The 27,088-nt window shown below is 36.8% G+C and overlaps 1 protein-coding gene and 1 long non-coding RNA gene across 4 annotated transcripts; both read left to right on the top strand.

Annotated features, from left to right (window-relative positions):
* Nucleotides 1-1,212: 1,212 nt before the first annotated feature.
* Nucleotides 1,213-6,422, top strand: LOC120252700 (disease resistance protein RGA2-like). Of its 2 annotated transcripts, none has more exons than XM_039260821.1 (3): nucleotides 1,213-1,859; nucleotides 2,018-5,376; nucleotides 6,044-6,422. In XM_039260821.1, the coding sequence occupies exons 1-2, from the start codon at nucleotides 1,352-1,354 to the stop codon at nucleotides 3,895-3,897; spliced, it is 2,388 nt and encodes a 795-aa protein (XP_039116755.1). In that variant the 5' UTR covers nucleotides 1,213-1,351; the 3' UTR covers nucleotides 3,898-5,376; nucleotides 6,044-6,422. The 2 variants fall into 2 exon arrangements, with proteins under 2 accessions (XP_039116755.1, XP_039116763.1); XM_039260829.1 differs by lacking the exon at nucleotides 6,044-6,422 and having other exon boundaries at nucleotides 2,018-3,690; nucleotides 3,815-3,884.
* A 16,640-nt stretch (nucleotides 6,423-23,062) lies between these two features.
* LOC120283274 lies at nucleotides 23,063-26,554 on the top strand. 2 transcript variants are annotated; one of them, XR_005543243.1, is made up of 4 exons: nucleotides 23,063-24,004; nucleotides 24,100-24,183; nucleotides 25,137-25,304; nucleotides 26,097-26,554. It is a non-coding gene; the product is annotated as an uncharacterized LOC120283274 (long non-coding RNA). The 2 variants fall into 2 exon arrangements; XR_005543241.1 differs by having other exon boundaries at nucleotides 24,100-24,210.
* The last annotated feature ends 534 nt before the right edge of the window (nucleotides 26,555-27,088 follow it).

Here is a 27,088-nt window from a genome sequence, read left to right as displayed (position 1 = left end):
CGGAACCATTCTCGATCGCGGAGACCGCAACATGGATAGCAATAGGGTTAGGGTTAGGGATCATTCGGGGTTTGGATCCATGGTGCCTAAGTCGGTGGCGAGGGAACGGAGGGAGGAAGCGGGCACGATGAGGGTTCGATCTCGCCGTCTTCGTCTTCGCTTTTCATCGCCTTCCCCGTCAGTCGACCCTCATCTCTTTCATCTTCTTCGTCAGTCGACCTCGGGGAAGACCGCATGCTCCTCGTCGTCGAGCGAAGGCATCGAAAGGTTGCACCTTTTTCTCTCGAACTTGAAATCCCATTTTTTTCATGCAACGTGATCGTGATTGTGAGCCGTACGCTTTGTCTCACCTGGCCCAACCTAACTGATAAAGAGATTTTTGGAGGGTGATAAATACACCACAAAAACTCATTTCTTAAACAGAGACCTCATTTTTTTAAACAAAAACCTCATTTCTTAAACAGAAAACTCATTTCTTAAACAGAGACCTCATTTTTTTAAACAGAAACCTCATTTCTTATACAGAAAACTCATTTCTTAAACAGAAAACTCATTTTTTAAACCAAAAACTCATTTTTTTAAATAGAAAACTCATTTTTTAAATAGGAAACTCATTTTTTAAACAGTAACCTTATACTCTCATATTTTTAAATGAAAGCTTCATTTTTAAATGAAACTCATTGCACTCCAAGGGCATTATAGTCGAAATCTCATCACACTTGCCACAACTTCCCATGCAAGGGACAATTTCGTCCCAAAAATTCCAAATTAATTCTATCAATCACTATTAGATGTTTTGGGGGTTTTAAAAAAATCATTTGAATTGAAAGGAAGGGGTTTTGAGGAGTCAGAAAACTAATGGGTGTTTTTTGCAATATCGTAAAACTTACGGTGCTTTTTGGCAATTTCCACTATTTTTATTAATCTAATTTATTTTTCATCATATTATTTATGTATATAAGTATCTATTATGTATTCAATCTTGTGAATCCATTTTCTTAAATTGTATAACTAACATGATTCATTTAATCACCATCACTATAATTTATTTTTATTATTACAAACTAATAAGAGTTAATAGAGCAAACCTCTCAGGTTATTAATTACTTGTGTGGACAAGATTCAATCACAGCCACCAATTCCTTTTTCTTTCTTTTTCTCTTTTTTTCACGTGATAGAAAGGAAAGCAAGTGTTACTAGTCAGAGTCAAGGAGACAAGAGTTGTTGGGGGTGTAATTGATTGGAAAGAAACAAGAACCCAGTGTTATCAAACTCTTTTGTTCCCTTGAGGTTTCTCTTCTCTGTTCTTCTCTTAATTTGTTCACAAGAATCACAACACTTTCCATCACTCATGGCTTCTGCAACTGTGTCCGCCCTTGCTGGATCTCTTCTTTCACCCTTGCGTGAAGTCAGTTTGGAGAAACTGATCGGTTATCTATGGGATTATCTGTCATCATCACCATCACCATCTTCCCCTGATGAAGCAGAGAAGCAACAGCAACTGAAGGATTCACTGGAAGCCTTGGAAGATGCCAAGTTGACTGTCAGGTTGATGCAGAGTAGAATCATGAAATTGTTTCAAAAACATAAGAAAAACGAGAGGATTGTAAGTTTGCACAACAAGCTCAAAGATGTTGGTTATGACATACAAGACTTGGAATCAGAGATGAACTACATGGAGCTGGAGAGAAAGGTGCAGGAGATCAACAAGGCTGAAGAAGAAGAAGAAGGTGACAGTAGTACTAGTAGTCAATTCAGTACTGGAAAACGCTCGTTTCCATTTCGCTTGCCAACTGTTTTCTTATCTAAGAAAAAACGTCGCCTTCCAGCATCATCACAATCCTTAAGTTTGTCAACAGGTCTGTGTTTTTCTTTTCCTTTCCTTTCTTTTTGAGTTGATTTTTTTGTGCATCATCTTTGTTAGTTAATTTGTTTTTGGATGATGGAAATATATATTGAAAATAATTAAGGCGTTTTTTTAGTTTATTGAAGCTTGAGAAATTTAATTATGGTGCAGATGAAGACATTGTGAGACAGGTTACTAGTATTCTAAAACAAATAAAAAGCATTAAATCAAAGTTGAAGGATGAAAGCGAGTTGGAAGATTTGTTTGACCAGCTCATAATGAATGAAGTTTATAATCCACGGGAACAACATGATTTCACACAAAACGAACTTGTCACCACGTCATCAACAAATGAAAGGAAGATATGTGGTCGAAATGATGAAATACAACAGTTGATCAAGTTTCTCACAGAGCCAAATGTCAACAATGGTAGTAATGTTTCTGTTGTTCCAATAGTTGGAATGGGTGGTATCGGCAAAACTACTTTGGCTCAATTTGTCTTCCACAACAGAGAAATCAAAAATCATTTCGATGAGAAAGCGTGGATATATGTATCAAATCACTTTGATAGATGCAGAATCACCAAAGAAATGCTACAGGTCATCAACCCGAATGTTCAACGTTGCATCACCTCCAATTTGGATTTTCTTGAGAGAGAACTCCAAAGGCATTTGACAGGGAAAAATTTTTTATTGGTGCTGGATGATATTTGGTCTAATGAGTGGCAATGGCTCCTTGTCCCTCTCCAATCTTCACAAGCACATGTCATTAAAATCATTGTGACTTGTAGGGATCCTATGGTGTTAAGAAGCACAGATGAAAGAAATAAAATTATTTTGAAAGATATAGATCATCAAGAGTACTGGTCACTTTTTTTGAATCATGCCTTTGCCGAAAACAATCCTGACAATTATTCACAGAAACTGCATGATATAGGAAGATGCATAGTGAAAAAGCTGATGGGGTCACCATTAGCAGCAAAGACAGTGGGAAAGCTTCTAGGGCGTGATCTAACTGAGAAGCATTGGAATGATGTATTGGAAAATGATTTGTGGAAATTACAAATCGATGCACATGACATTATGCCTGCACTTGCATTGAGTTACTATCATCTATCTCCGCATCTTCAGCCATGCTTTGTTTTTTGTTCCTTGATGCATAATCTTAATGATCAGTACTGTGAAATGGACGAATTGATTTTCATGTGGATAGCCAATGGGTATATACATGAAAGCGGAAGTAATTCAAAGACAATGTATGATATAGGAGAAGAGTATTGTCATGAACTGCTGGCAATGGGTTTCTTTGATAAGGCTGATTCTACAACGGGTTTCTCAACGGGTTTCTATGAAAGCCCTGATATCAGACAGGGTTTCTTTGACAGGGGTGATTCTACAAAGGTCAAAATGCATGACTTAATGCATGATTTGGCCCAACTAGTTTCTCATGGGGAGATTTGTATTTATAAGAATGGGAAAGATGAAAAACTCTTGAAAAATGCCCGTCATGTATATGTAGAAGGCTCAGTTGATCCTGGGTTGGCATGTGAAGTTAATAACTTGCGCACACTTGTGTTAGGGAGAGTTGATGCCATGTTGGCCCTTTTCAACCATGGGGTATTCAAAAGAATCCGAGTGTTAGTAATATTTGATGGTACTATGAAAGAATTGCCCGAGGTTATTTATCATCTAAAACATTTGCAATATTTGGATTTGCTGGAAACAAGCATAAAATCAATATCGGAATCAGTGTGTGGACTTTATCAGTTGAGAGTGTTAAAATTACCGTGGGATCTACTAACCGTACCAAATCAAATACATAGCCTCATAAATCTTGAAATATTGCACACAGGTAGTAGAAAAAATGGCTTGATGTGCATGCAATTGAGGAATTTGAATAAACTAAGAGGATGGCTTTCAATTGTAGCCTTGGAGATTATCCGCAATAAGAAAGAAGCAACAAAAGCCAGATTGAATGAAAGACGTCATATCAAGGGGTTGGAACTATGTTGGAATATTGATAAGGTGGAACATTGCAAGCATGATGTCTAAGAAGTACTTGAAGGCCTTCAACCTCATCCTAATTTAGAAAGATTATTTATTGAAGCGTACATGGGTTCCAAAACGCCCAGCTGGCTCATGACACTTGCATTACAGAAACTACAAAAATTATATTTATTTAAATGCAGAAACTGGGCATGCCTACCTGCAACACTTGGGTTGTTAGCCTCCCTCAAGGTACTACATTTAGAAGACATTGGGAACATAACAATTGAGTGTGATGATTCCGTGCCAGAGATGTTTCCATCCCTGGAGCAGCTTGAATTGTACAGTGCAACAGTATCATTTAAGAGCATGTCATCATCATCATCTAGATCTCTAACAACAACAGGGCGTAGCAACTTGTTTCCTCGTCTCCAGGGGCTCACTGTAGACAAATGTGATGAGGTGAATGGGTTACTCTTGCCCAAGCTTTCAACACTTGAGAAGCTCTGTTTAATAGATAGTTGTGGGCTCCAAAGTCAAGTGCCAAGATGCCTCCAAAACTTGACCTCGCTTACTTCAATTTATTTATGTTTTATAAAAGGGTTAAAGACTGAAACCACTACCCAAATTGGGGCACAACAGCAACATGAAGGTCGGGTCCTACCAAATCTGAAATCTATTCATATACAATGTTGTGAAGATAAGTCATTTATGCGGGATTTGTTGCTTCGTGTTCCTCAAATGGAGAGATTGGGTCTTTTCGAATGTAGTCCAGTAAGTCTTCTGGCATTTGGACGCTTGTCCTTCCTTAAATCGATTGAATTAAAAGAGGTGGAGCTAATATTAGAGGATTTAGCTCCCGTGTTTCCATCTCTACAAGCACTGCAAGTATTGAAGAAATCAACAATTATTTTCTAGAACGTGCCATCATCGGGAACAACACAAATTCGCAACTGCTTTCGCCGTCTTAAAGTCCTCAAAATTGAGGAGTGTGATGAACTAGTGAATGGATTACATTGGCCCATATCTTCCCAATTGCCCCAATGTCTCTATGGCCTCTCTTCTCTTACTAGATTGCATTTGAGTAAAATAAAGATTACAAATTTTCCTACAGAGGTGATGGCCACACTGCATACACTATATGTATTACATCTTAAAGATTGTAATGAGCTTTCATCAGTGGAGGGTTTACAAGCCCTCTCCTCCTTGGAATATTTGTATATTTTTAACTGCCCCAAATTCAAATCATGGTGTATGGAGGAGATGCAAAAGTTGGACACCATAGATATTCATTATTGCCCAGATCTGGCTTCTCTGCCTACTTGGTTGCATCGTCTTCCTTCACTGAAGCACTTGAGAATTTACAAATGCCCAAAGTTTGATTCACTACCGGAGGGTGGCCTCCCTTCCTCACTTAAAGAATTGAAAATCATAAAATGTGACTCAGGCTTAATGGAATGGTGTCAACAAGAGTAGTCTCCACAATGGCTAATGATTCAGCATATCCCTCAACGACAATATATGGTTCCTGAATTTATCTAAGCGGTATGTATATATGGATCCATGCCTTTACTTGTCACTCTGTTTTCTCATTCGAATTATTTATAATATTATCTTCAATTTCACTTAACTAATCAAAAGTTATATCGGGAAAACAATCAATCAGTTTTTTTTCTATCAACCTTTGCTCAATCTTTGGATGCTGGAACCTCTTTAGATTAATTGTGACTAGCTAGTGATCTCAGCAACGCAGGATATGAAGAATCCTTTCACAAACAAATTTCTCTATGACTATGACAGTGATACTATAAGTATGTTAACTACAAATAATGTTTCTGACTATATTTATGACATGATGTTATGGCTTGAATTTTTTTTTTTTTATTTGTTAACATAGCTTGACATTTAATCATATTGGTCTTTCAGCTAGTTGTTTTAATAAAATTGTGAGTTAGTGGCTTCTACCTTCATTTTTTTAAAGAAAAATATAGTTCTTCTGTCATAGTATAATTTATGATCCTCTTTCATTTTTATTTTTGTAACATATCATTATGAGTTTAGATTGACCACCACACCGTCACATGTAACTTTTGTCATTGTCTGGAAGCACTACATTTATGATTAAAGCCAATGTATGAAAAATTAATTTTCTCCTTTACATTGATAAGATTGATAAGTAATTCTCATACAAAATTTGTTCCATTTACTGCAGACTTTGTTTAATATTAGAGCAAGGGCTAGCAAAAATTCCAAGTTTTCTACAAGTGCTCAGCACCTGGCTTTCATTAACTTGCTACTCAGACTTGAGTTAATAGCATTAGTTATCTATCACTCTTGAGAGATTGGAGGCAAATGTTATTTTACAGCACTCAGTTGGAGCATTCAAGATTTTATAATGCACATCTGAGAAGAAACATGGATGAACTTTTCATGATTGTTGTATTATAAGTATCGATTCGCTCTTTGTAAATGTTAATTCTGCTGCTAAACAAACTAAAGGTGTTGATTGCATTATAATGAACCTTGATTTCACCAAACTAAAGGTAGTTGTTCAGAGCAGAACAAAAAGGAGTTTGATTTGTTTTGTACTACGTTTTATTGCCTATGGTTGTCTTGGTTGTTTACAGTGTGTTCTCGCTCTAATAAAGATCTTTATTGTGACATTAACATTTGCTTTTCAGATGGAATTTTTATTGTGGGAAAAGAAATTGAGATTGAAGAACGAGCAGGATGTTTTTCTTTTTTAAATAGACATTGTTCAGTTTGTTTCCAGTGGTTGGTTACTCTTTTGACAATTATTTAATACAGATGGAAGCTCTAATTTGATGAAATATTTTTTAAAAAAATTTTTTGAAGTAAAACATCATACTTTTGTCAGTCAATTTGTTCATAATTTGATGAGTTAATTTGGTAAGATATTTTAACTCATGAGTGAATTCCGGATGTAAGATTCAACCCAAATAGACTTGAGATTGAACCCTAATCAATCATAAAATATGAAAAGAAATTAAAACAGTTAATGATCCCAAAATATAACATAAAAAAATTATAATAATATTAAAAAACATAATGAGTTAAAATATTAAATCCATTCCATTCTCAAATAAATGAATATCAATCAAAAGAAAGTAGTCTAGAGTATACAATCAAACAATAACCTTCTCCTAGATCCGTCAAGTTCATTCTATTCTCGATCTAAACAGTCCAATTTCACTAAGGGCAGCTAAAAGTGTATACGTAATGATCTAACGGTAGTTGATTCTTAGTTTTTCCAGTTAGATCTATTAGATCAGTATAATTAATATATTTTCTATGGGACTATGATAGAACATCTTAAGTTGAAAAGGATAAAAAGTAAAATAGTCATTTTTAAAAAAAAATTATCACGTGCTTATGACACAATTTCTATATTTTGATTAAAATATTTAAACTTATATAAAGCTTTATGTTGATGTATTTGTAAGCATTGTTTTGTGAACATGTTAATGTATTTGTAAACTTTTTGTGGAGATATTGATATACTAAAATTCATTTTCTAAAAAAGTTGATTTTATGATAATTAAGGATGCATTTGTAAATGTGTTATAGGTGATATGTGGATATTGTTTATGTGAATGTGTTATTTAAAGGTGCATTCATAATCCAAGTTTTTGTAATAATTAAAATTTGTTTAGGTTATTTGGTTAAGTTTGATAAATAAAGTCAATAAAACTAAAATTTTGGGGTATATTTGAAAGTGCAAATAATAGTTTTTGAGTTAGAGTTCATATTTGTAAATTAAAAGTAATTTTTAGTTATTTTAAATTTTAGATTTTTAAAGGGGGTATTTGTAAATTTACAATGAAAAAGTTTTTAGGGGTATATATGCAAAGGGTATAACGGTCATTTTGTATATTTGTTGTTAGCATATTAATCAGGGGTATATATGCAATTATGTTTTATTCAGGGGTAAATATGCAATTTTAAAAATATTCAAGGGTATACATTCAAAAAATCCAAACTATTATAAAGCATAAGTTTTAATTGGTTGGTTATCATCTCAAAATTTAAAAAAATAAAAAATAAAAAAAACTTTTGGCCCATATATACACAATGAGAATTAACAATCACTACTTAAAGCAATGGATTGTTACTTGAATAATAAATAGGCACACCCATGGTCGAATTCTTAGGTCGAACTCTAATCACCCCATATGACGTCTAATCGAGTTAAAATCTTTAGGGGTCAATTAAGCCATCATAACGGGTACACCACCGTACTTGCCTGTCTCTTTTGACAACCCCATCGTGAGGCGGTACTTGTTACCTTTGTCAGAAGAAGATATTTTTAAAATAAATAAAATTTTAAGTAAAATTAAAAAAAATTGAATTCAGAAATTTAATTTCAACAATACATTTAGATGTGGTAACATAGTCATAAAAATAAAGTATTGAAATATTTTGATTGTTATTTCAATCAGGGACGGAACCAAGGGGGCTAGCAGGGGCTTCAGCCCCCCCTCGGCACCGGCATGGATCTTTTTGGTTTGGCCAGAAGACATGGAATCAGGCAACCAGCCCCCCCTTCGGCCATGCCAGCCCGGCCAGCGGCCTGTCATCCGCCAACACCACAAACTCTCATCCAAGACAACTGCTGGTTTCCAAACAGAGGGGGTGGCGGCCTCCTTTCTCTCCCTTTTACTACTCTCTCTCAGAGGCGGAGGGAGAGGAGGGAGAGGGGACGGCCTCCTCTCTCTCCCTTTTACTACTCTCTCTCTCTCTCTATATATATATATATATAGATCTATAAATATATATATATATATAGGTTGTAGATCTATAAATATCTATATATATAGATTGTTGTATTTTTATATTTTTTACATATCTCTATATCTTTTTTTAGCATTTTTTATTTTTATTTTATAAAAAATATCAATTTTTTTATATACAAATTAATGCATATATTCAAAACATACTAATTTTTAAATAAATTTATAAAAATTTATTATTTATGTATTGATATTTATAAATTACTTTACTTAATATATTTTTTTTTCAAAAATATATGTTTTAGTTTTAGTTTTTACCGATTAACCTATATAATATATAAAATTATATTTTTAGTAAAGTTTTTATAAAAATTTATTGTTTGATGCTCATTTTTATAAATTAAACTATAAATTAACATATAAATAAATTTTTGTAATTTTGTAAAATTTTAATAATTAATTTTTTTTTTTACAATTTGTCCCGCTAATCTATAATTTCTGGCTCCGTTTCTGCTTTCAACCACTTCATTAGCTTCGACGAGACTTCCCCAACACCACATGCCAGTCCAGCGCCTCATCGATTTAGTAAGTATTCTCGTTTCCTTTTATTTCTTAATAGTAAATTAAGGTTTAAAATAATTGTTAATCCTTAAAATCATTGTTTCATTTTAGCTTCTTTGTTTATAATTATTATAGATAAATGTTTTATGTTTTTTTGTGACTGTTTTAATTAAATGTCACAATATTACACTATTTTGTATCGAATACAATTGTTATGTTGACTAAAATAATTTGACGGTTTGCCCTCGGTCCCCTCCCCCCACCCCCAAATCAATAAGTTCTGGTTCCGTCCCTGATTTCAATACATTTTCACTTAAAAGTTTCTCTCTCTCTCTCTCTCTCTCTCTTAGACACAGACACACATTTCTTGTGAACCTGTGTCAATGATATGGTGAACAAATCACACACATTTTCTTGTGAACCTGCTGTGCCAATGACATTGTTAGAGAATAGGGCAAAACATTTGCATTCAATAAGGATCGATGAAAACGGTGGCATGTAGTGTTGAGGATCTCGTCGCTGGTAAGCCTCCGTCACTGTCACCTGCTGGAGAGAAAGAAACTAAAAAGAGTGAAACGTGAAGAGCAGCTGAGAAGTAGAAGAAGAGAACAAGCAATGTGTCTACAAGTCAATTCTAGTCAAGAGGAGAACATTTCAAATGGAGCTGCTCACACACCAATGAGCTTACAGTCTATTAAATAGTCAAAAGGTAACTGATTAAAGGTTAACACACTACTAGCAACCTGATTGGCCAACATAACCACATTAACTTAAACTTGATTGGTCCATAACCTTAACACAAATACTATATTATATTGTTAGTCAAAAAGCTTCAAAAAGTCTTCCGCTTCTCCTGAGCTTCAATGGCTCACCATTCCTTCACTCCATGCTGCGCATCTCGCATCCATGGCACCACCATGCTTCCTATGACTTGGATGATGGTCGCGCTGCACCAAGCTTCAATCACAGCTCCACCTCAGCAACATGTAGCAGCCTTCATGATTACAGGCATTCAAATAGCGCATGTCACATGCAGTCTGCATAACTAAAAGCATGCAAATAGTTCATATTCGCAGTCTACATGATCAAAAGCAAACTAGACAACGAAAATGTTTAACTAGGCACCGACGCCAACCACTGTTTTGTTATTCCATCTGATCTTTGTAGATTATGTGTATAATTATGTGCTAATAGCTGCCCTCCATACCCAACTTGTGAACCTGTGCTAATAATGGCTTGTTCCTATTTCCAACTTACTTCACTTCTCTTCACTAGTACTACTCTCTCTTCTTTTCCAAGGCCATCACCAAGTCATGAAAAGTGTAATAAGAGCATTATTAATGTGGGCCCTAGCCTTTTGTCTCCATTCATTTGTAAACCACATTTGAAGCTGGATTCCTGGCCTTTTTTTTTCCATGCAAAAGCCTTGTATTAAGCCTTGTTTTGTGGACTCTTTGTTGCCATCTTGTTGGTTATATGTTGAGCCTTACTGATTTTCTGTAAGAGAGAGAGAGAGAGAGAGAGAGAGAGAGAGAGAGAGAGATTCTGGGATCAAAAAATTTCCAACCTTCGAACGTCCGGTGAAAATGTGCCCACTTAGAAGGACTAAGTGGGCACATTTCTCAAAGTAGAGGGACTGGTTGGGAGCATTTTTAACTAAGTGGGCACATTTTCAAAAGTAGAGGGACTAGTCGGGAGCATTTCTAAGTAGAGGGACTAAAAGGGAAGAGAGAGAAAAGTAGAGGGACCAACTAGGGTATTATACCATTTTTATTCAATTGTCTTAATTAAATGATTACTTTTCACTTTGTTTTGGTTATTGATTTATTATTTATACTAGTATTGTGATTTCTTTTAGATGACTATATTAAATGTTTTGAACTGTGTACTTAATCCAGACATTGGTATGATCTACTTAAATTATGTCCATTATTTATTTAGTTGTATATTTCTTTTACTTTAGTTTGGAGAATTTAGTATTTTAAATAATTTTAAATGTTTTGTTTACTTAATCTTTAATTTCCATATATTTTAATTCCCCCAATAGTGGGATCTTGAAATTTAATTTTTTTTTTTTTGCGGACTTGGGAATCGGAAGAATTTGGTGATTTCTGAATTTGTACCTTGTAAATATTTTTTTTGTATCTGAATATGGTCTCCAAATGAGCGATATGCAACCCTGTTAATGGGAGGTTAAACCCTAACCTTGTCGACAAGTAATTTTGGGAAAATGAGACTGCAGTTTCGCACAGTATCTGTTCGGTGAAATAATTAACAGCCACCGGTATTCGGGCCTCGTGTCACCGATGGTAAATAAATGATTTCTGTTATTTTGGCTCGAGTCTGTCATCGAGGATAAACAAATGACCTTTGGCATTTACAGTGAGTTTGGAGACATACACTAGAATCTGTTAATCTTTGCTTTGACTTTTGATATTGATTTTCTTTCAATTGCACTATTTGTGTGTTTTTAATTTCCGGGTATATCTCAGGCACACTTTTTATCCTGCCTTGAAGTTTTTGCATCTTTGAGATCGCGTTTTTGGTTTTCAATTGTTGGTGAATGACATATTTGGATATATTCTTTTATTAGAATATTATACTCTATAAGTTATTTAAATTTTTTATTTCGAAAACTTGTATTATTCTGAAAATCAGGTATAATTGAAACATACCTTTGAAATTTTTTGCTTAGTCTAACTATGCTTTGGAGATTTATGTTCATATCTGACGATTTACTATACCTCTGTTTGACAGTTTTGAAAACTGATAATTCTTTTACCTGCAATGTTTTGGTTAACGGAATTATTTGAGAATTATACCCTTAATGGGCTATTTATTTGTAAACTCTGTTCAGTCTGAGTTGAAAAACTTAATTGTTCTCGGCATTTGAATTTGAGATTTGTAAACCTTGTTATTTTGATCAATTTCTGGATTACTTACTGGGCTAGTGAGATCATGGATTTTTTTAAATCCTTTTCAGATCAAGAGTAATAGACCAGCGTGAATCTTGAAAGATTGTCTATAGATGTTGTCTTATCTTGTTGTAAATTTTGAGTTCTTGTCATTGTCTATCCCTGTATTCATGTATTTTGTATTTTGGACTTCTATATCCCCGTATTTTGTACTATGTAGAGTCTGTAACCCAGTGACTCTGTTGGTTCTTTATAAGTTATTTGCTCTAAATAAAGTTCTGAGGCCTTGCAGGCTTATGGGGTTTACGCCCTGTGGGTCTGCGGCCGTTTGTCCGCGTGACGGGTCCGGTCGGGCCAAGTTCAGGGTGTGACAATTAATGTCCAAAAGTGCTCACACATGATCAGCAACTTCAATGCTCAACACTTGAAGTACTCTTCATCATCATCATCATCAATAACTCAGCATAGGTCTGCAAATTTCCAGCCAACTATATGGACTGATGATTATCTTCAATCTTTGAAGGATGATGATTTCATGGTGAGCTTCTTCTTCTCTCTGATATCCATATATTATTATGATCTTTGGATCTATTATGGGATTTATTATTGTTGCTCGTACTTACGTCAAATGCATATAGATGTCTTAATTTACTGTCCTGATGAAAAGCTCAGCGTTATCTGTGAGAAATGGAGCACTTGGAAGCTATAGTAGAGTGGTAGTATTTACTGAATATCAAACTCAAAAAGCTCAAGTTGGGGCAAGTTTAGTCATTGGATTTTTTTTTTAAAGAGAAATTATTGGATTTTTCGAAAAAAAAATCCTACAATATATGATTAACTGGTTAAATCCTTAACAATATTTATTACTTCATACACTACATACACTGTACATCGGGGTTTCAGTACTGTTCGGTACTGTTTATATTCATATAAAAAAGGCGCTTGTCGTCTATTATTCAAAAAAACAATTGAATAAACAAATAATGTATAAGAAATTCTAGACATATATATAAAGTGATAATCAACCATCGAATTAATAGATTTCCATAATTTAGTAATCATCATCACCAAAAAAGGAAAATATAAATAAATAATTTTAATAATTCATGGATACTTCAGGATGATTTAGCTTTTGATTATATATATAGTTAAGAATTTTGAGTAATTATGTACGCAAAAGCGAAAATTTGCCAGAGTTATCCCTTAATTCTGATTTGCCCTGGGATTAAAGAACATTTCACCATACATACATGGAAGTGTGGAACCCATTGCTCCCCCTGAGTCTAGTAAGTGCACTTGGGATTTGGGTGGTTATGTCAACATGACTCCAGCATGACAAGTGCTTAACAATGCAAAAGTACTCACATATCATCCACATCAAAAGCTCAATATTTGAAGAACCACTCTTCTTCATCATGCAATGACTCCAAGCCAACGATATATATATGCTCTTATTATCTTCAATCATTAAAAGATAATCATCACATGACGAGCTGCTACTTCTTCAACAACCAAATCTCTTCCTCTTGTTAGGTGGAAAAGATCACTAGTTTTTTTTTTCATACTTAAAATCTACAATATACAAGATATATATAGGTACACAGGTATATAAATATGGTAGCTATACAAATATAGATATACAGCTGATGTATACACAACTATATTCCCTAACACCCCCCCCTCCCACAAACTCACAGGGGATCAGACACCGAGAGTTTGGACAAGAGAAAATCATGGTGTGCCCGTGTCTGAGATTTAGTAAACAGATTCGCAAGCTGACGCTCAGAAGGAACAAACTAGGGAGCCAGGATGCCTTTGCTATACTGATCACGCAAGAAGAAAGCATCAACACCAATATGCTTGGAGAGAGAATTTTTGACAAGATTCAAAGTGATCTGAATGGCACCGGTGTTGTCACAATGTAGAGGAGTAGGAGCATATGAGACAACACCAAGATCATGCAAAAGCCAACGCAACTAAACAATCTCCTCAGCAGTAGTAGACATAGCGCGAAGCTCTGCTTCAGTGCTAGACAGAGAAACACCTATTTGCTTCTTAGACTTCCAGGAAATGAGAGAAGAGCCCAAGAACAAACAGAATCCAGTAACAGAATGATGATCAGACGGATCACTAGCCCAAGTAGCATCAGAATAGGAACGAAGCTCCAGAGAACTATGTTGAGAGAAAAGAAGGCCTCGAGATGGAGTCGCCCGAAGATAGCGCAAAAGCCTCAAAAGATGGGCATAGTGAACAGAAGTAGGTACACTAACAAACTGACTCAAAACATGCATAACATAAGTAATGTCTGGACAAGTGAGGGTAAGATAGACTAAGCTCCCAACCAAGTGACGATAGCGTGTCGGATCAGATAAGGGAGTCCCCACATCAGCACGCAACTGAAGATGTAGCTCCATAGGAGTGGTCACAACACAAGAGTCAGAGAGAGCTGCACGTGCAAGGATATCAGATGTGTAACACTGCTGGGATAACTGAAAACCAGTAGAAGTAGAAGTGACCTCAATGCCCAAAAAATAGCTCAACCGACCAAGATTAGTCATCTGGAAATATTTCTGAAGGTGATGCTTTACAAAATCCACATGAGCAGGATCATCACCAGTGATGATCATATCATCCACATAAAGCAACAACAAAGTCCGACCATGAGAGGTAGAGTGCACAAACAAAGCGGGATCATGCGGACTAGGCTGAAAACCAGCACCAACCACAGCAGAACTGAAACGCTCAAAAAAAGGCTCAAAGAGCCTGTTTGAGACCATAGAGAGCCTTCCGTAGGCGACAGACCAAACCAGAAGAAGAAGAAAAACCAGGGGGAGGAAGCATGTAAACCTCCTGTTGAAGATCCCCATGAAGAAAAGCATTCTTCACATCAAGCTGAAAGAGGGACCATTGTCGAGCAGCAGCTACAGCAATAAGAGCTCGAATGGTAGTCATGTGAGCCACGGGAGCAAAAGTCTCATCATAATCACATCCCTGCTCCTGGTGAAATCCACGAGCCACAAAACGAGCCTTGTAGCGTTCCACAGAACCGTCAGAGCGAGTCTTGACTTTATAGACCCACTTGTAGGTAATGGGAACAACACTAGGAGGAAGAGGAACCAAATCCCATATAGAGGTGCACTCGAGCGCCTCCAACTTAGCAGACATAGCAGCTTGCCACTCATGTATTTGGACAGCCTCTCGATAAGAAGATGCCTTTGGAGGGCATTGGAGGGAGAAATAGGTTAGTCAAGAAGCTAAGAGACAAGATTAAGATGATCAGGGGGATGATGATCACGAAGAGGATAGCGACGTGCAGGGGGATCATCCACAGGGGACACATCAGAGGAAGCCTTTGGCGCCAGGGGTGACTGCTCAGGAGGAGGAGGAGGAGCGGGAATTGAAAAACCCGGACAGGGAGGATCAAAGTCAACGGTGAATCGGATGGAGGAGAGGATGGGTGAGATATAGGTGGAGGTGGGGGATGAGGAGGTGTTGATGACACAATGAGAAACCGAACATCGGTCGATGTAGTAGAGGAGTGAGAAGAAGAGGAAGGGCAAGGGACAAAGAAAGGATGATCCTCAACAAAGGAGACATCACGCGAGATACGGAGGCGACGTGCAACAGGATCATAACACCGATAGCCTTTGTTCTCAGGACTATAACCAAGAAAGACACAAGGAACAGACTGAGCAGAAACTTTAGTCCGCTCTCGAGGCAAAAAGAAGGACTATAACACAAAACAACCATACACACAAAGATGAGAATAACGGGTGGACTAGAGAAAAGACACTCCCCTGGACTATGACCCCTAAAAGAAAAGGGAAGAGGGTTGAAGATTGATGAGTTAAATAGCAGAGAGAGACTTTCACCTGAAGTGAGGGAAACATGGGAGGCAATGAGAAGAGTACGAGCGGTTTCAAGAATATGACGACAGCTTTCTTTCTCGCAGCGCCATTCTGAGCATGGGCACCAGGACAAGAGAGCTGAGGAAGAGTACCGTGGGAGGCAAGAATCCCACGAAACTTATGAGAAAGATACTCCCCCTGAATCGGAACGGAAAGTACGAATGGTGGCAGAAAACTGGATGCACACCATATTAGAGAAATCAATATAAACCTTTAAAAACTCGGAATGAGAACGCATAAAATAAATCCAAGTGTAACGAGAGAAATCATCAACAAAAATAACATAATAACGATGTCCACCTTTGGAGACAAAAGGGGCAGGGCCCCAAACATCCGAATGAACTAATTCAAACGGAGAACCAGACCTAGACACACTCAAAGGATACGGGAGTTGGAGCTGTTTACCAAGCTTACAACCCGAACAAGAATGAGAACTATCAACTGAAACATGACCTAAAATACCCTGATGAATAAGAGAAGACAAACGAGAACCACTAGGATGGCCAAGCCGATGATGCCACTGATGGAAATGAACAGTAGAAAAATAATAAACAGAGGCCGCTGGTAACGTAGAAGAGACGGAAGACGAAGATGATCGAGCACATACACCCCACTATGGGGATGGCCAGCTCCAATGAGGGTCCCTGTAAGGCGATCCTGTACACGACAACCAAACTCATCAAAAATAACAAGATAGCCAAGAGAAACGAGCTGGCTAGCAGAAATAAGGTTCATGGAGAGCCGGGGTACAAAGACAACATCAGGAATATGAAAATGAGTGGTGTGTAAGAGGCCACGACTAGGGATAGGTAGGGTCGTGCCATTAGCGATAATGACACGAAGATCAGAAGAAAAGGGGTTAAGAGAGTGAAGGTGGGTAGCATCATAGGTCATATGAAAAGAAGCTCCAGAGTCAAGCAACTAAGAGGATGAAGAAATACCTGTAGGGGCAGAGGCAACTGATTTGTGAGTGGAGACGTCTGAGGCATCCTGAGTGAGTACTGGAGCCGAAGAGGGAGAAATCGACTCTGGAAAGTCACGTTAGTTGTTGAAACCGCCGAGAGACACATGACCACCCTGAGCAGGTGAGGGTGGGGTGGGAGCTAAGCGCTGCTGTGCTCTCAGCTGAGCCCGTTGTAGCTTGCGACACTCAGTACGAACATTGCCAAGAGCATGGCAGTAATGACACCGAACTGACCGTTGATGGGGTGCACTAGAAATCGGTCCCTGAGACTGAGAAAGAGGACGGATAGGAGCGCTAAGACATGGAGACGGTATTAAAGAAGCAATAGTCGGCACTGGGTTCTACTAGGGAGCAACAAGAACAGAGTGAGGAGCATCAAGTGGTTGAACCACATCTAAAGACCGAAGACGAGTCTCCTCAGCAAGCACATAAGCCAGAGTATTACTAGCAGATAGAGGTGTAACCCGGTGCAGTAGCTGAGCACGAACGGCCTCGAACTCAGGCCGAAGACGCATGAGAAACTCATACGTGCGAAGATAATCACGATCCTGAGCAATGACAAGACACTAGGCATAGGTCGGAGAAGGAGAAAGAGTCATCTCATCACACTGATGCCATAAATCACTAAGCACGGCAAAGAAATCCGACACAGAGGTCTCATGCTGATAGGTGGAGATGAGAGTATGTAGCAAGGAGTAGCGCAATGGCTGACTGGAAGGAAGATAGAGTGTGCACAGATGATCCCAAGTCACCTTGGTTGTAGAGAGATCACAAACAACCAAACGAATAAGAAGCTCACAGGACTGACAGATGATAGCAATGGTACGAGCATCATCCTCAGTCCACTTGAGCAAGTCAGCAGACGGGGAAGAGGACGCGCTGGTAACTGCAGACGAAGAGGAGCTAGGAGAGGCGGCAATAGAAGCAACCGGAGGTGGACGGGAACCATCAACATGACCCCAAAGATTACGTCCGCGAAGGAGCACACGTAAAGTGGAAGACCATGCTTTATAATTCTTGCCATTAAGCATGATGTCCGCCTTTTGTAGATAAGAAACCTGGGCAGAAGCCATGGAGCACACCGCGGGGCCGAGGTTTCGCAGGAGCCGAGGGCGGCGGCGGGTGGGCACGGGCGGCATGCGCGCGGGGACCGAGGGCGGCGGGCACGCGGGGGCCGAGGGCAGTGGGCTCACGGGCCGATGGCGGCGTGCGGGGGCCAAGAGCGGCACGCGGGAAAAAAAGAAGGTTTAGGAGAACCTCTCTGATACCATGTTAGATGGAAAAGATCACCAGTTTTTTTTCATACTTAAAATCTACAATATACAAGATATATATAGGTACACAGGTATATAAATATGGTAGCTTTACAAATATAGATATACAGCTGTATACACAGCTGTATTCCCTAACGCCTCTCACATCATATATAATTAATATTATTAGTTTTCGTGTCAATTTTCTTTTTACTAATCTCTATGTATGTTTTTTAATATTATTTATAGGGTCATATACTAATTAAATCTCATGTAGGAGGAGAAATTTATATCAAGAATTGAAAAGTTAGACGCTACAAAGCATTTGCTTCATGAAAACAAAGAGACCATCCATCAATTAAAGCTCATTGATACTCTACAGCATCTTTACTACAAGAAAAATTGATATTTGCGATACATAAATTTGCGACATATAAAAGTGTTATAAATTTGCAACACAAATTGTAACAATATGTGACAAAAAACCAAAAACGCTGCAGAAAAGAACGAAAATTGCGCTGCAGAGACAATCCAAAAACGTCGCAAAATATGTCGCAACATTTTGGGATCTAGCATGTAATTGGTTTGCGACACAGATTATGACACATTATTTGCAACGATTTATAAGCGTCACAAAATGTGTCACAAAGTTTAACAATAAAAAACTTATATCTCTCTTAGTCAATAATAATAATAATAATAATAATAATAACAATAATAATAGTTTTTTAAAATAAATGGTTTTTAAAAATTAATATATTTTAGAAAGTAAAAAAATTGTTTTAAAAAAGTTAAAGATTTAATAATTATAAAAACATAATGGATCAAAATGCAAAAAAAAAAAACCACTCTTTCTTATACTTTGAACAGTTCTGTGACCATGATTTTATCGCCCTTCAACCATTTAAATAATAAAAACAAAAATGAGACCTAATCAAGGAAATAGTTTTTTTTTTAATTAGCCTATGTGGCCCCATGGTCCGTGCATATCAAATTAAGATTTCGGCCACACATTTTTTTTTTTTTTAAAGAAAAGTGATATTTTTTAAACTATTTAAAATTTGATTTGTTTGCATAATATTTAATTAAAATTTATCTAACTTTAATTTGATATAATGATTTTTTTATGCTATTTTTATTTTTTTATTTTTTTCATTAATTCTATATATATATATACATTTTGCATCCCCTCTAAGTGTAACGAATAACTTATATGTATTAAATTCAACTTAAATTATGGCATTAAATAGAGTACGCTCTATATTGATTAATGTCTTATATGTAATTAATTAATAGAGTCATTTAAAAGTTGTATGATCAATGGCGATGTGAATATGGTAATTAGATGTTGGAATTTAATATTTATCAAAATTATTAAAATTAATTTCAACAATAAAAATTATAGTAGTATTATTCTAGAGATACATAACATGATATACTTGGGGAGAAACTTCAAAAATTCTGATTTTATTATCACTAAAAACTAAAATAAAAAAATGTATTTCTTTATTTATGATAAAATAAAATTTCTTTTTTTAAGTGACTCTTCTGTTTGATATAAATCAGAAACGAGTCGGTGGCCATGGCACCCACGGCGTGTTGTACGAATCACAAGGCAAAAATGAACGATAAGGGCTCGTTCCGGTGCATTAAGATTCGGATTCGCCATACATCATCTTCTCTTTTACAACACCCTCTACTAGGGATGGCAATAATACCCATACCCGATCCAACCCGACCCGACTCGACCCGAGTTTGACGGGTAAAACCCGATTTGACCGGGTTTCGGGTCGGGTTCGGATAAACTCGACTTGTATGAAAAAGGGTGCGAGTGGGATGGGAATTCTAATACCCGACCCTGCACTCGAACCCGCACTCCGATCCCAAATTAAAAATTACTAAAAATATTTATATAATATATATATGTATATATATATATATATATACATATATATATATATATATATATATATATATATATATATACTAATACGTTTCTACAACTTAACAATTTAGTGCTTTTTATTTTTTTCCTCTTTGTTTGGTCTTAGTAATTTTTATAATAATTTTATTTTTATTTTATTTTTATAAAAAAATTATAATTACTTTTTAAGTTACTTTTTTTCTATAAAAAAATAATATATTATTTATTAATTTTTTTAATATTGGGGTCGGGCGGGTATACCCGCGGGTACCCGATTACCCGTCGGGTGCGGGTGTTGGTTTGGGCTTTTTAAAACCCGTCGGCTCGAGCTCGGGTCGAGATATTAATGCGAGTATCGAGACGGGATGACGGGTATAGTAATACCCGCACCCGACCCGACCCGACCAGACCCGTTGCCATACCTACCCCCTACGTCTCCCTTCTTTCTTTCGCTCGTGCTTTATTTCTCTCGAATTCTCTCGCGTTCTCCGACGATCACCTACGCTGGAGACCTCCATGGACAGGGGCCGCAAGAGGGCGTAGGCCGGCGATCACCTCCCGGCAGATAAGCGGCCGTGTAGCTCCTCCGATTTCCACCCGGGAACGTCCTCCTCTGAACCCCCGGCAGATTGCGACATGGAGCAAGATCCATCGACGTCTGAATCGGAAGAGGATGATGACCATGGTGGGTATGGCTCCGACGATGATCCAAACTATGCTTCTCGCAACATGGAGAACCAGACGGGTTGGAGGGGATCATCCCGAGGCTTGGTGATGCCGATTATGGTGCAGATCTTGCTGTGCTGACGGAGATTTGTGAAGTTCGTACTATAGAATCATTTGCTCTGAGAAATCTCTCTGGTTCTCTGGCGCATTGAGGATGATTGGACAAGCAAATTATCGTGTTGAGGTGACAATGGGTAGTTCTACTTCAATTTTTTTAGATTATTGTTGATGACTTGATAAACTTTAATGTATACCTGTTGTTAGATAGTGTCAAATATTATATATCATATTGAGGTGATGATGGGTAGTTTTAATTCGATTTTTTTAGATTAAATCGATGAGTTGATGAAACATCTCTACATGTAGAAGGGAATTCACAAATATTTAAGCCTGTATGACAGGAACCATTCTCATTTTTTAATGAGGGTGAAATTGATTCTCGTCTTATTTTTACTTGTAAAGTGGATGGGAGATGATGAGCTTGAATAGAATTCTTTTGAAATTAAATATATTAAAAGTCCAGAAGTGTTGTTTCATGGTTCCTTGCTTTAAATTTTTCACCTCTTTGCATGATTTTGAAAGAGTTGTGTGGTTAAGGGCAATTAGATTTGATTTTGTGTTTGTGAGTTCTTGTGGGGACTAATCAAATTACAACTACTTTTGCACATCATCTGTTAGGGCTGTTCAAAAAAACCGGTTAAACCGTAAACCGGACCGGATCGGTTGTTTTTGAACCCGGCGGTCCGGTTCCAACTGGTTTTCATTATTAACCCGGTCCGGTCCGGTTTTGAAACCGGTTCCAAACCGAGTCCCGGTCCCGGTTCCAGCTTTTTGAACCATGGTCCAAACCGGACCGGGACCGTGTCTCTGCTTTAGTTATTTTTACCTTAGCTCTCTCTATATATATATATATATATATGTAAATTTTCTATTGCTAATGAAGTTCGATTGTTTGCTTTTTTAACTCTATATATTAAATGACCACTCTATTAATTTAATTTTTAATTCATAAAAACCGGGACTCGAACCTGGATTGGACCAAATTGGTCCAAAAACGGTTCAAACTGGACCGGACCGGTCCAAAACGGTTTTGGGACCGGTCCGGTTTCTATATTGGTCCGGTCCGGTTCCAATAATAAAGAAACCGTTTAACCGGTCCGGTCCGGTTTTGGACCGTGCACAACCCTATCATCTGTAGCTTTAAGTTATCATCTTTTTGGAAAGTTTTTATATTGCACATCCTGGAGTTTGATTGTGAGTTATAATTATGTTCACAATCATTAAGGTTTTTGAATCTCATCTTATTTTCTTACTCCACCTTAAATGGAAACTAATGTCTTAATTTTCTTTATTGTTTCTGTAATTTCAGTTCTTTTTTAGTTCTTCTGCTGAACTGTATAGTCTCTTGAAATAGGAATTGACACAAAGCCAAATGTTTTCAGCAACAAAAAACTGAGAACCTGATGGGGATCTGTGAAACTTCAAGGAATTTGGCTGCAGGTTTTCTTAGGGAAGATGAGGAGTAGAGGAAGAGAGGAAGAGAGGAAGGGAAGAAGAAGAAGGAAGAATGGAGAAGAAGATTGATTTGCTAGCCAGATGCCTTTCATTTCATTCAGGATTCCCTTTATAGGCGAATCATTACAAGACTGTAACAAATTCATAACAAATTTGTGAGCTGGCATTCTCTCGAACACATTGTATGCCAGGACGCGCTGTCATTCAATAACAGCCTCCTTACTCCACCTCTATCTCCAAATTTACAATCATCCAATACTCATATAACCCATCATACAAGTAATTTCATTTGGTGATATAATCATTGTATTTCACATGCTTCTTTCCTTGAGTCTGGCGAGTGCTTTTCCTGGTACCCATCCCACACTTGTTTGTCAATTCTGGGTCCTTATTTTCCTTTGCAACAGAACCACCCTTGCATTGACTTGAATTCCGAAGTTCATGTATCTCGTAAAAAGCTGAAGCCATCCAACGTTGCTTCACCCTCTTTGGAATATTTTCCTTCTGTTTAGACTTCACAGGTGGTTGTTTCCTTTTCATTCGTGGTTATTGCAGACTTAATAGACTTATGATAACAATTTTTTTTCATGAATGCCTTATTTTTATTGCTCCATGGATATCTATAGTCACATAATGTCTAATTATTTAGGAATATATTTATACCTCTGCTTGTACCTATGCCAAATTGAAAGAAAACCTGCTAAAAGTTTTTGTTTAGGTTTTAGGACCAAGCCTTTCTTTTAAGACATACATCAATTAGTCTCTTGCATTCTTATCTTTAACCTTCCCCATATTCCTTTTGTGATTTTCTGTGCCATGTTCTTGATGTCCATAATGTCCAGACTCACTAGTACTAACAAATCTTGCTATATTTATTTTTTTATTCAGTTTTCATTCTTTGTTACTGGATCCCTATTTTGTAATTATCCAGGTCTCTTTAGTTTGCAGTGACCAAAATTTATGTCACTAAGCTTCAATAGGAACTGCAGTTCATTCTTTTGGTCTCTTCAGTCTACAGAGGTGTCGAGCAAATTGAGCACCTCGGCTTTGGTTTCCATATCATATTGCTTCATGACCTCCGGCTGCCGCATCTCCGACAAAGGAATCAGAGCTGACCGATCATGGATCATCCCAAAATAAACAAAAAAGTAAACGGATCAAATTAATGTGAGCAAATTAACTATATCGACACGGAGACTAGTCAAAAGGGAAAGACAAGGAGGATGATATATATAATAGAGAAAAAAAAAGGTTATGACTTACGAGATATGGATTTACCCCAGAGGTTGTGTTTATTAGCGTCGTGGAGCTTGTCGTGCTTGACATGGATGATGATGAGGGTCTCACCCTTATCAAGGAGGTTATTGATGGCCCAGGCCAACGCCGTCTTGTTGCTCTCGGAGAAGTCCAGTGCAACACCAATCTTCCGATCACCTTTCATTTTCTCTTTCTTTGTTTCGTTCAACCGTCAACCCCTTAATTAAGAGACCTGTTTGTATGAAGCACTAGTCTCCAGGGCTCAACCCTTGAACAGTAAAATCACGCAACCGTGTTTTCAGGGAAGCATAAGTGGCTACCTGTGTGTGCTGGCGCACTAACCTCGCTGATGCCTTTTTTTTGTTGATGGTGATCGAGTATTCAGACATGGCCGAGCAGGTATGGTATAAAGATCATGAAGTTTTTTCATGTTATTTTAATTTTGAGGGAAGTGCTTGTATGGATATTTTATTGGAATTATTTTGATATTGTAGTGCTTGCAAGTGTTGGAGAAGATATCGAAGAGGCAGCCTGTGGCCTGCTTGCAAGAAGGGGTGGTTATGCCGGTGCTGAATTAGGTTGATTTCTTCTCCACAACTATTAAAGTGAGGATTGTGTTTAACGTTTAAGTTTTTATTGATGGAAAAAGTATGTGGAGTTTATTTATGTTTTGTTATTTTGAATTCCCATATTTTGTGATATAATAATTTGCTCCTTCCTCCAAACATCTGCATGATGCATGAAAGTATTACTTAAAGAAATTGTATTTATTAAAACTATTTTATTCAAAATATCATTGATGCATGAAAGTACGTGAGTTACCTTCTTTCTATAGTGAACTACTAGTGCACACACCCCAAAGTATTGAGACAGTGTAATTAAGAAGAGAATTTATAAACTATAATAAGTGTTCATTTACACATACTCTATTGAGGCACAGATAATAATCACATGGAATAATATGAGATATAGTTCCCAACATCACAATGAGACATGAGTTATAAATATTATAGCATCAACTAAACACAACAACCCTACTAATGTAGTGCCTTCATATATATATATATATATATATATATATAAGGTAATTATATATGCTTCTTAGAAACAACCTCTCCATGCTTTTTGTGTGAGCAAGCAAGCTGTCTTGAGGAGGAGAGGAAGGTGATGCATGCCCTGATATAGACTTGGAAATGGTGGATTAATGCCATGGACCACACATTTCTTCTTATTACCCATGCATGTCAAAGATGTATACCTGTTTTGCTATAACAACTTATAGAGACTGCTGCTACGTGTTTGATTAAAATAACAAAGTGCTTTAGTAAATCTTTCGCACTCTTGGATGAACTTTGCAAACGTAGAATTATTAACCATGTTTAAAGTTGGTAGCCTTGGATGATCGGATGACACTTGGCTAGTCTGCTTATAATGTACACTATTTGGATTGAATGCTGTTGTGCTATTTTCTTCTCCATTGTTGCTCTTTGCTAGATGATTACTAACTCTATGTTTTTTTGCTTACCATCAGGGGTTGATTGGGCTTCTCACCAAGCTTACTGCTAACTCAATGGTAGCATTCAAGACACTCTTTGAGTTGAATATAGGTGGTATTCTACGTGGAATTATTTTGACAATGTTAGACCTATCCCATAGCACTTCTTCTCACTTGTTTCTTGAAGATGGCCAACCTAATCAGGTTTAAAGTCTTTAAACTTCATTTTTGCTATAATTGTTCATGATCTCCTTTCACAGGATTTTGTTGGAAGTCTTGTATGAACTAAAAAATTCATACTTTTATTTGTCAAAATATTTAGCCTTGTAATTGATAGAAATAACTTCAAATTAATTCTGATAACTATTCTAATGTGATTGTAGAAGATAGAGCTCCAAAGCAAGAGAGCACCTGAAAATAAAACTTTCTGTTAAAAGGAATATTTGTGTTTGGATGGATCCTGATCTGTTAGAAAGAAATACTGAAGAAACTCATACATTGATGTCATGCAGATCTTAAAATGTGAAACATATTATGCAATTAAGCTCCTCTTTTAATGTGTTGTTTTTGGCAATTTATAAATGATTTTTTACTTTCGATTTTTTTTTTCCTCTGCTTTAGTGTCTACCCTCTTAATCCTCTTCCTCTTCATTATTTTCAAGTCACTTTAGTGATATTGATTGTATCATGGTTGATAGTCCTTTTGGTTGCTTTGGTTATATTTAGAATTTCAAAATATAGTTTATGTGATTGAAAGTCTTACTCTAAAAACTTGTACTCTTGTTAAGTATGTTTGTGTTATGCATTCATGTCAAGGAAGGTGGCATCATCAGAGGCAAAAACTTGTACTCTTGTTAAGGAAGTTGTACTTAGTTTAGTAAAGCTCATAAAGTTTACCTACTTCATCTCTAATTCAGTTGACTCGGAAATGGCTTTGGCTGAAATTTTGCAGAAGATCAAAACATTTTGTGCAATCCTAAATGACAATGTTGACAGGTTTTCAACAAATGATGATTTCTCTCAAAATGAGGAACACTTGGCTCGTGTTTTAGATCAAGTTATGCAAGAGCTTGATGGGGGGAGGGCATGTCCACTTTTGAGTTCATTGAGAGTGGAACAATCAAATCCTTTGGTGCACTATTTATCCAATGACAGATATCCTTTTGGAGGACAATGTGGTTCGTGGCGTGAGTAATGATTTTCTTATTGCACGGAAGAGGTTCCAGACATTCTCTTATATTTCATTGTCAAAAGCAGGCCTAAGTTGGAAGGATATGCTTTTGACATTGTTAGTAAGAAAACTGTACATAACATTGTTTGGACTATTACATTTTGTATTGGTTTGTTATATTAGATGTTTAGATTATTATATTTTGTATTCAATTGTTGTTCGTGATACTTATAAATCGGAATGTTTATTTTGCAAAATAATATAAAAGTTGTCGAGCATTGTAAATTAGGCTTTTAAATAAGTTTGTAAAAAATATTTCAAAAACTTATTGTATATAATTGCAAACTGTGTCGCAGTTTTGTTTGTTATAAAATTAATTTGTGACATAATTTGTGACAAGAAAAATGTTTCACAAAATGTCTCACTAATTTGCGACAATCAAAATGTATCACACATGTGCAACACAATTTGCGACACACAAACTGTGTCGCAAAAAATATCGCATATCGTTGCAAATTAAATTGCAAATATTGTTTTAGAAGACCCATGAATCATGGAATGTACATTTCGACATTTTTCGCTTTTTCATGTCGCAATATTTACGTACACATTTTTTTCAAAAATTGTCGCAAAAATTTCATGCACATCCTAAAACACGCCACATTTTATCGTGCTCCATATCAGTGCAAATCGTGATTTATGCGACACATTTCAATTTTTTGCGTCAGTAAAACGTGTCGCAAAATAACGTTTTTTGTTGTAGTATCAAATAAATTGACAAGAGATTATATGTTATTGGTGGTGGGCTACTCTCAAT

The sequence above is a fragment of the Dioscorea cayenensis genome, chromosome 3 (assembly GCF_009730915.1).
Source record: "Dioscorea cayenensis subsp. rotundata cultivar TDr96_F1 chromosome 3, TDr96_F1_v2_PseudoChromosome.rev07_lg8_w22 25.fasta, whole genome shotgun sequence".
NCBI lineage: Eukaryota > Viridiplantae > Streptophyta > Magnoliopsida > Dioscoreales > Dioscoreaceae > Dioscorea > Dioscorea cayenensis.
The sequence above is the reverse complement of the archived record's forward strand: the minus strand, read 5'-3'. Positions and strand labels throughout refer to the sequence as shown.

Coding starts and splice junctions, on each gene's coding strand:
- LOC120252700 (XM_039260821.1), top strand. CDS start 1,352: ATGGCTTCTGCAACTGTGTCCGCCCTTGCTGGATCTCTTCTTTCACCC. Junction 1,860..2,017: donor ATCCTTAAGTTTGTCAACAG/GTCTGTGTTTTT, acceptor ATTATGGTGCAG/ATGAAGACATTGTGAGACAG.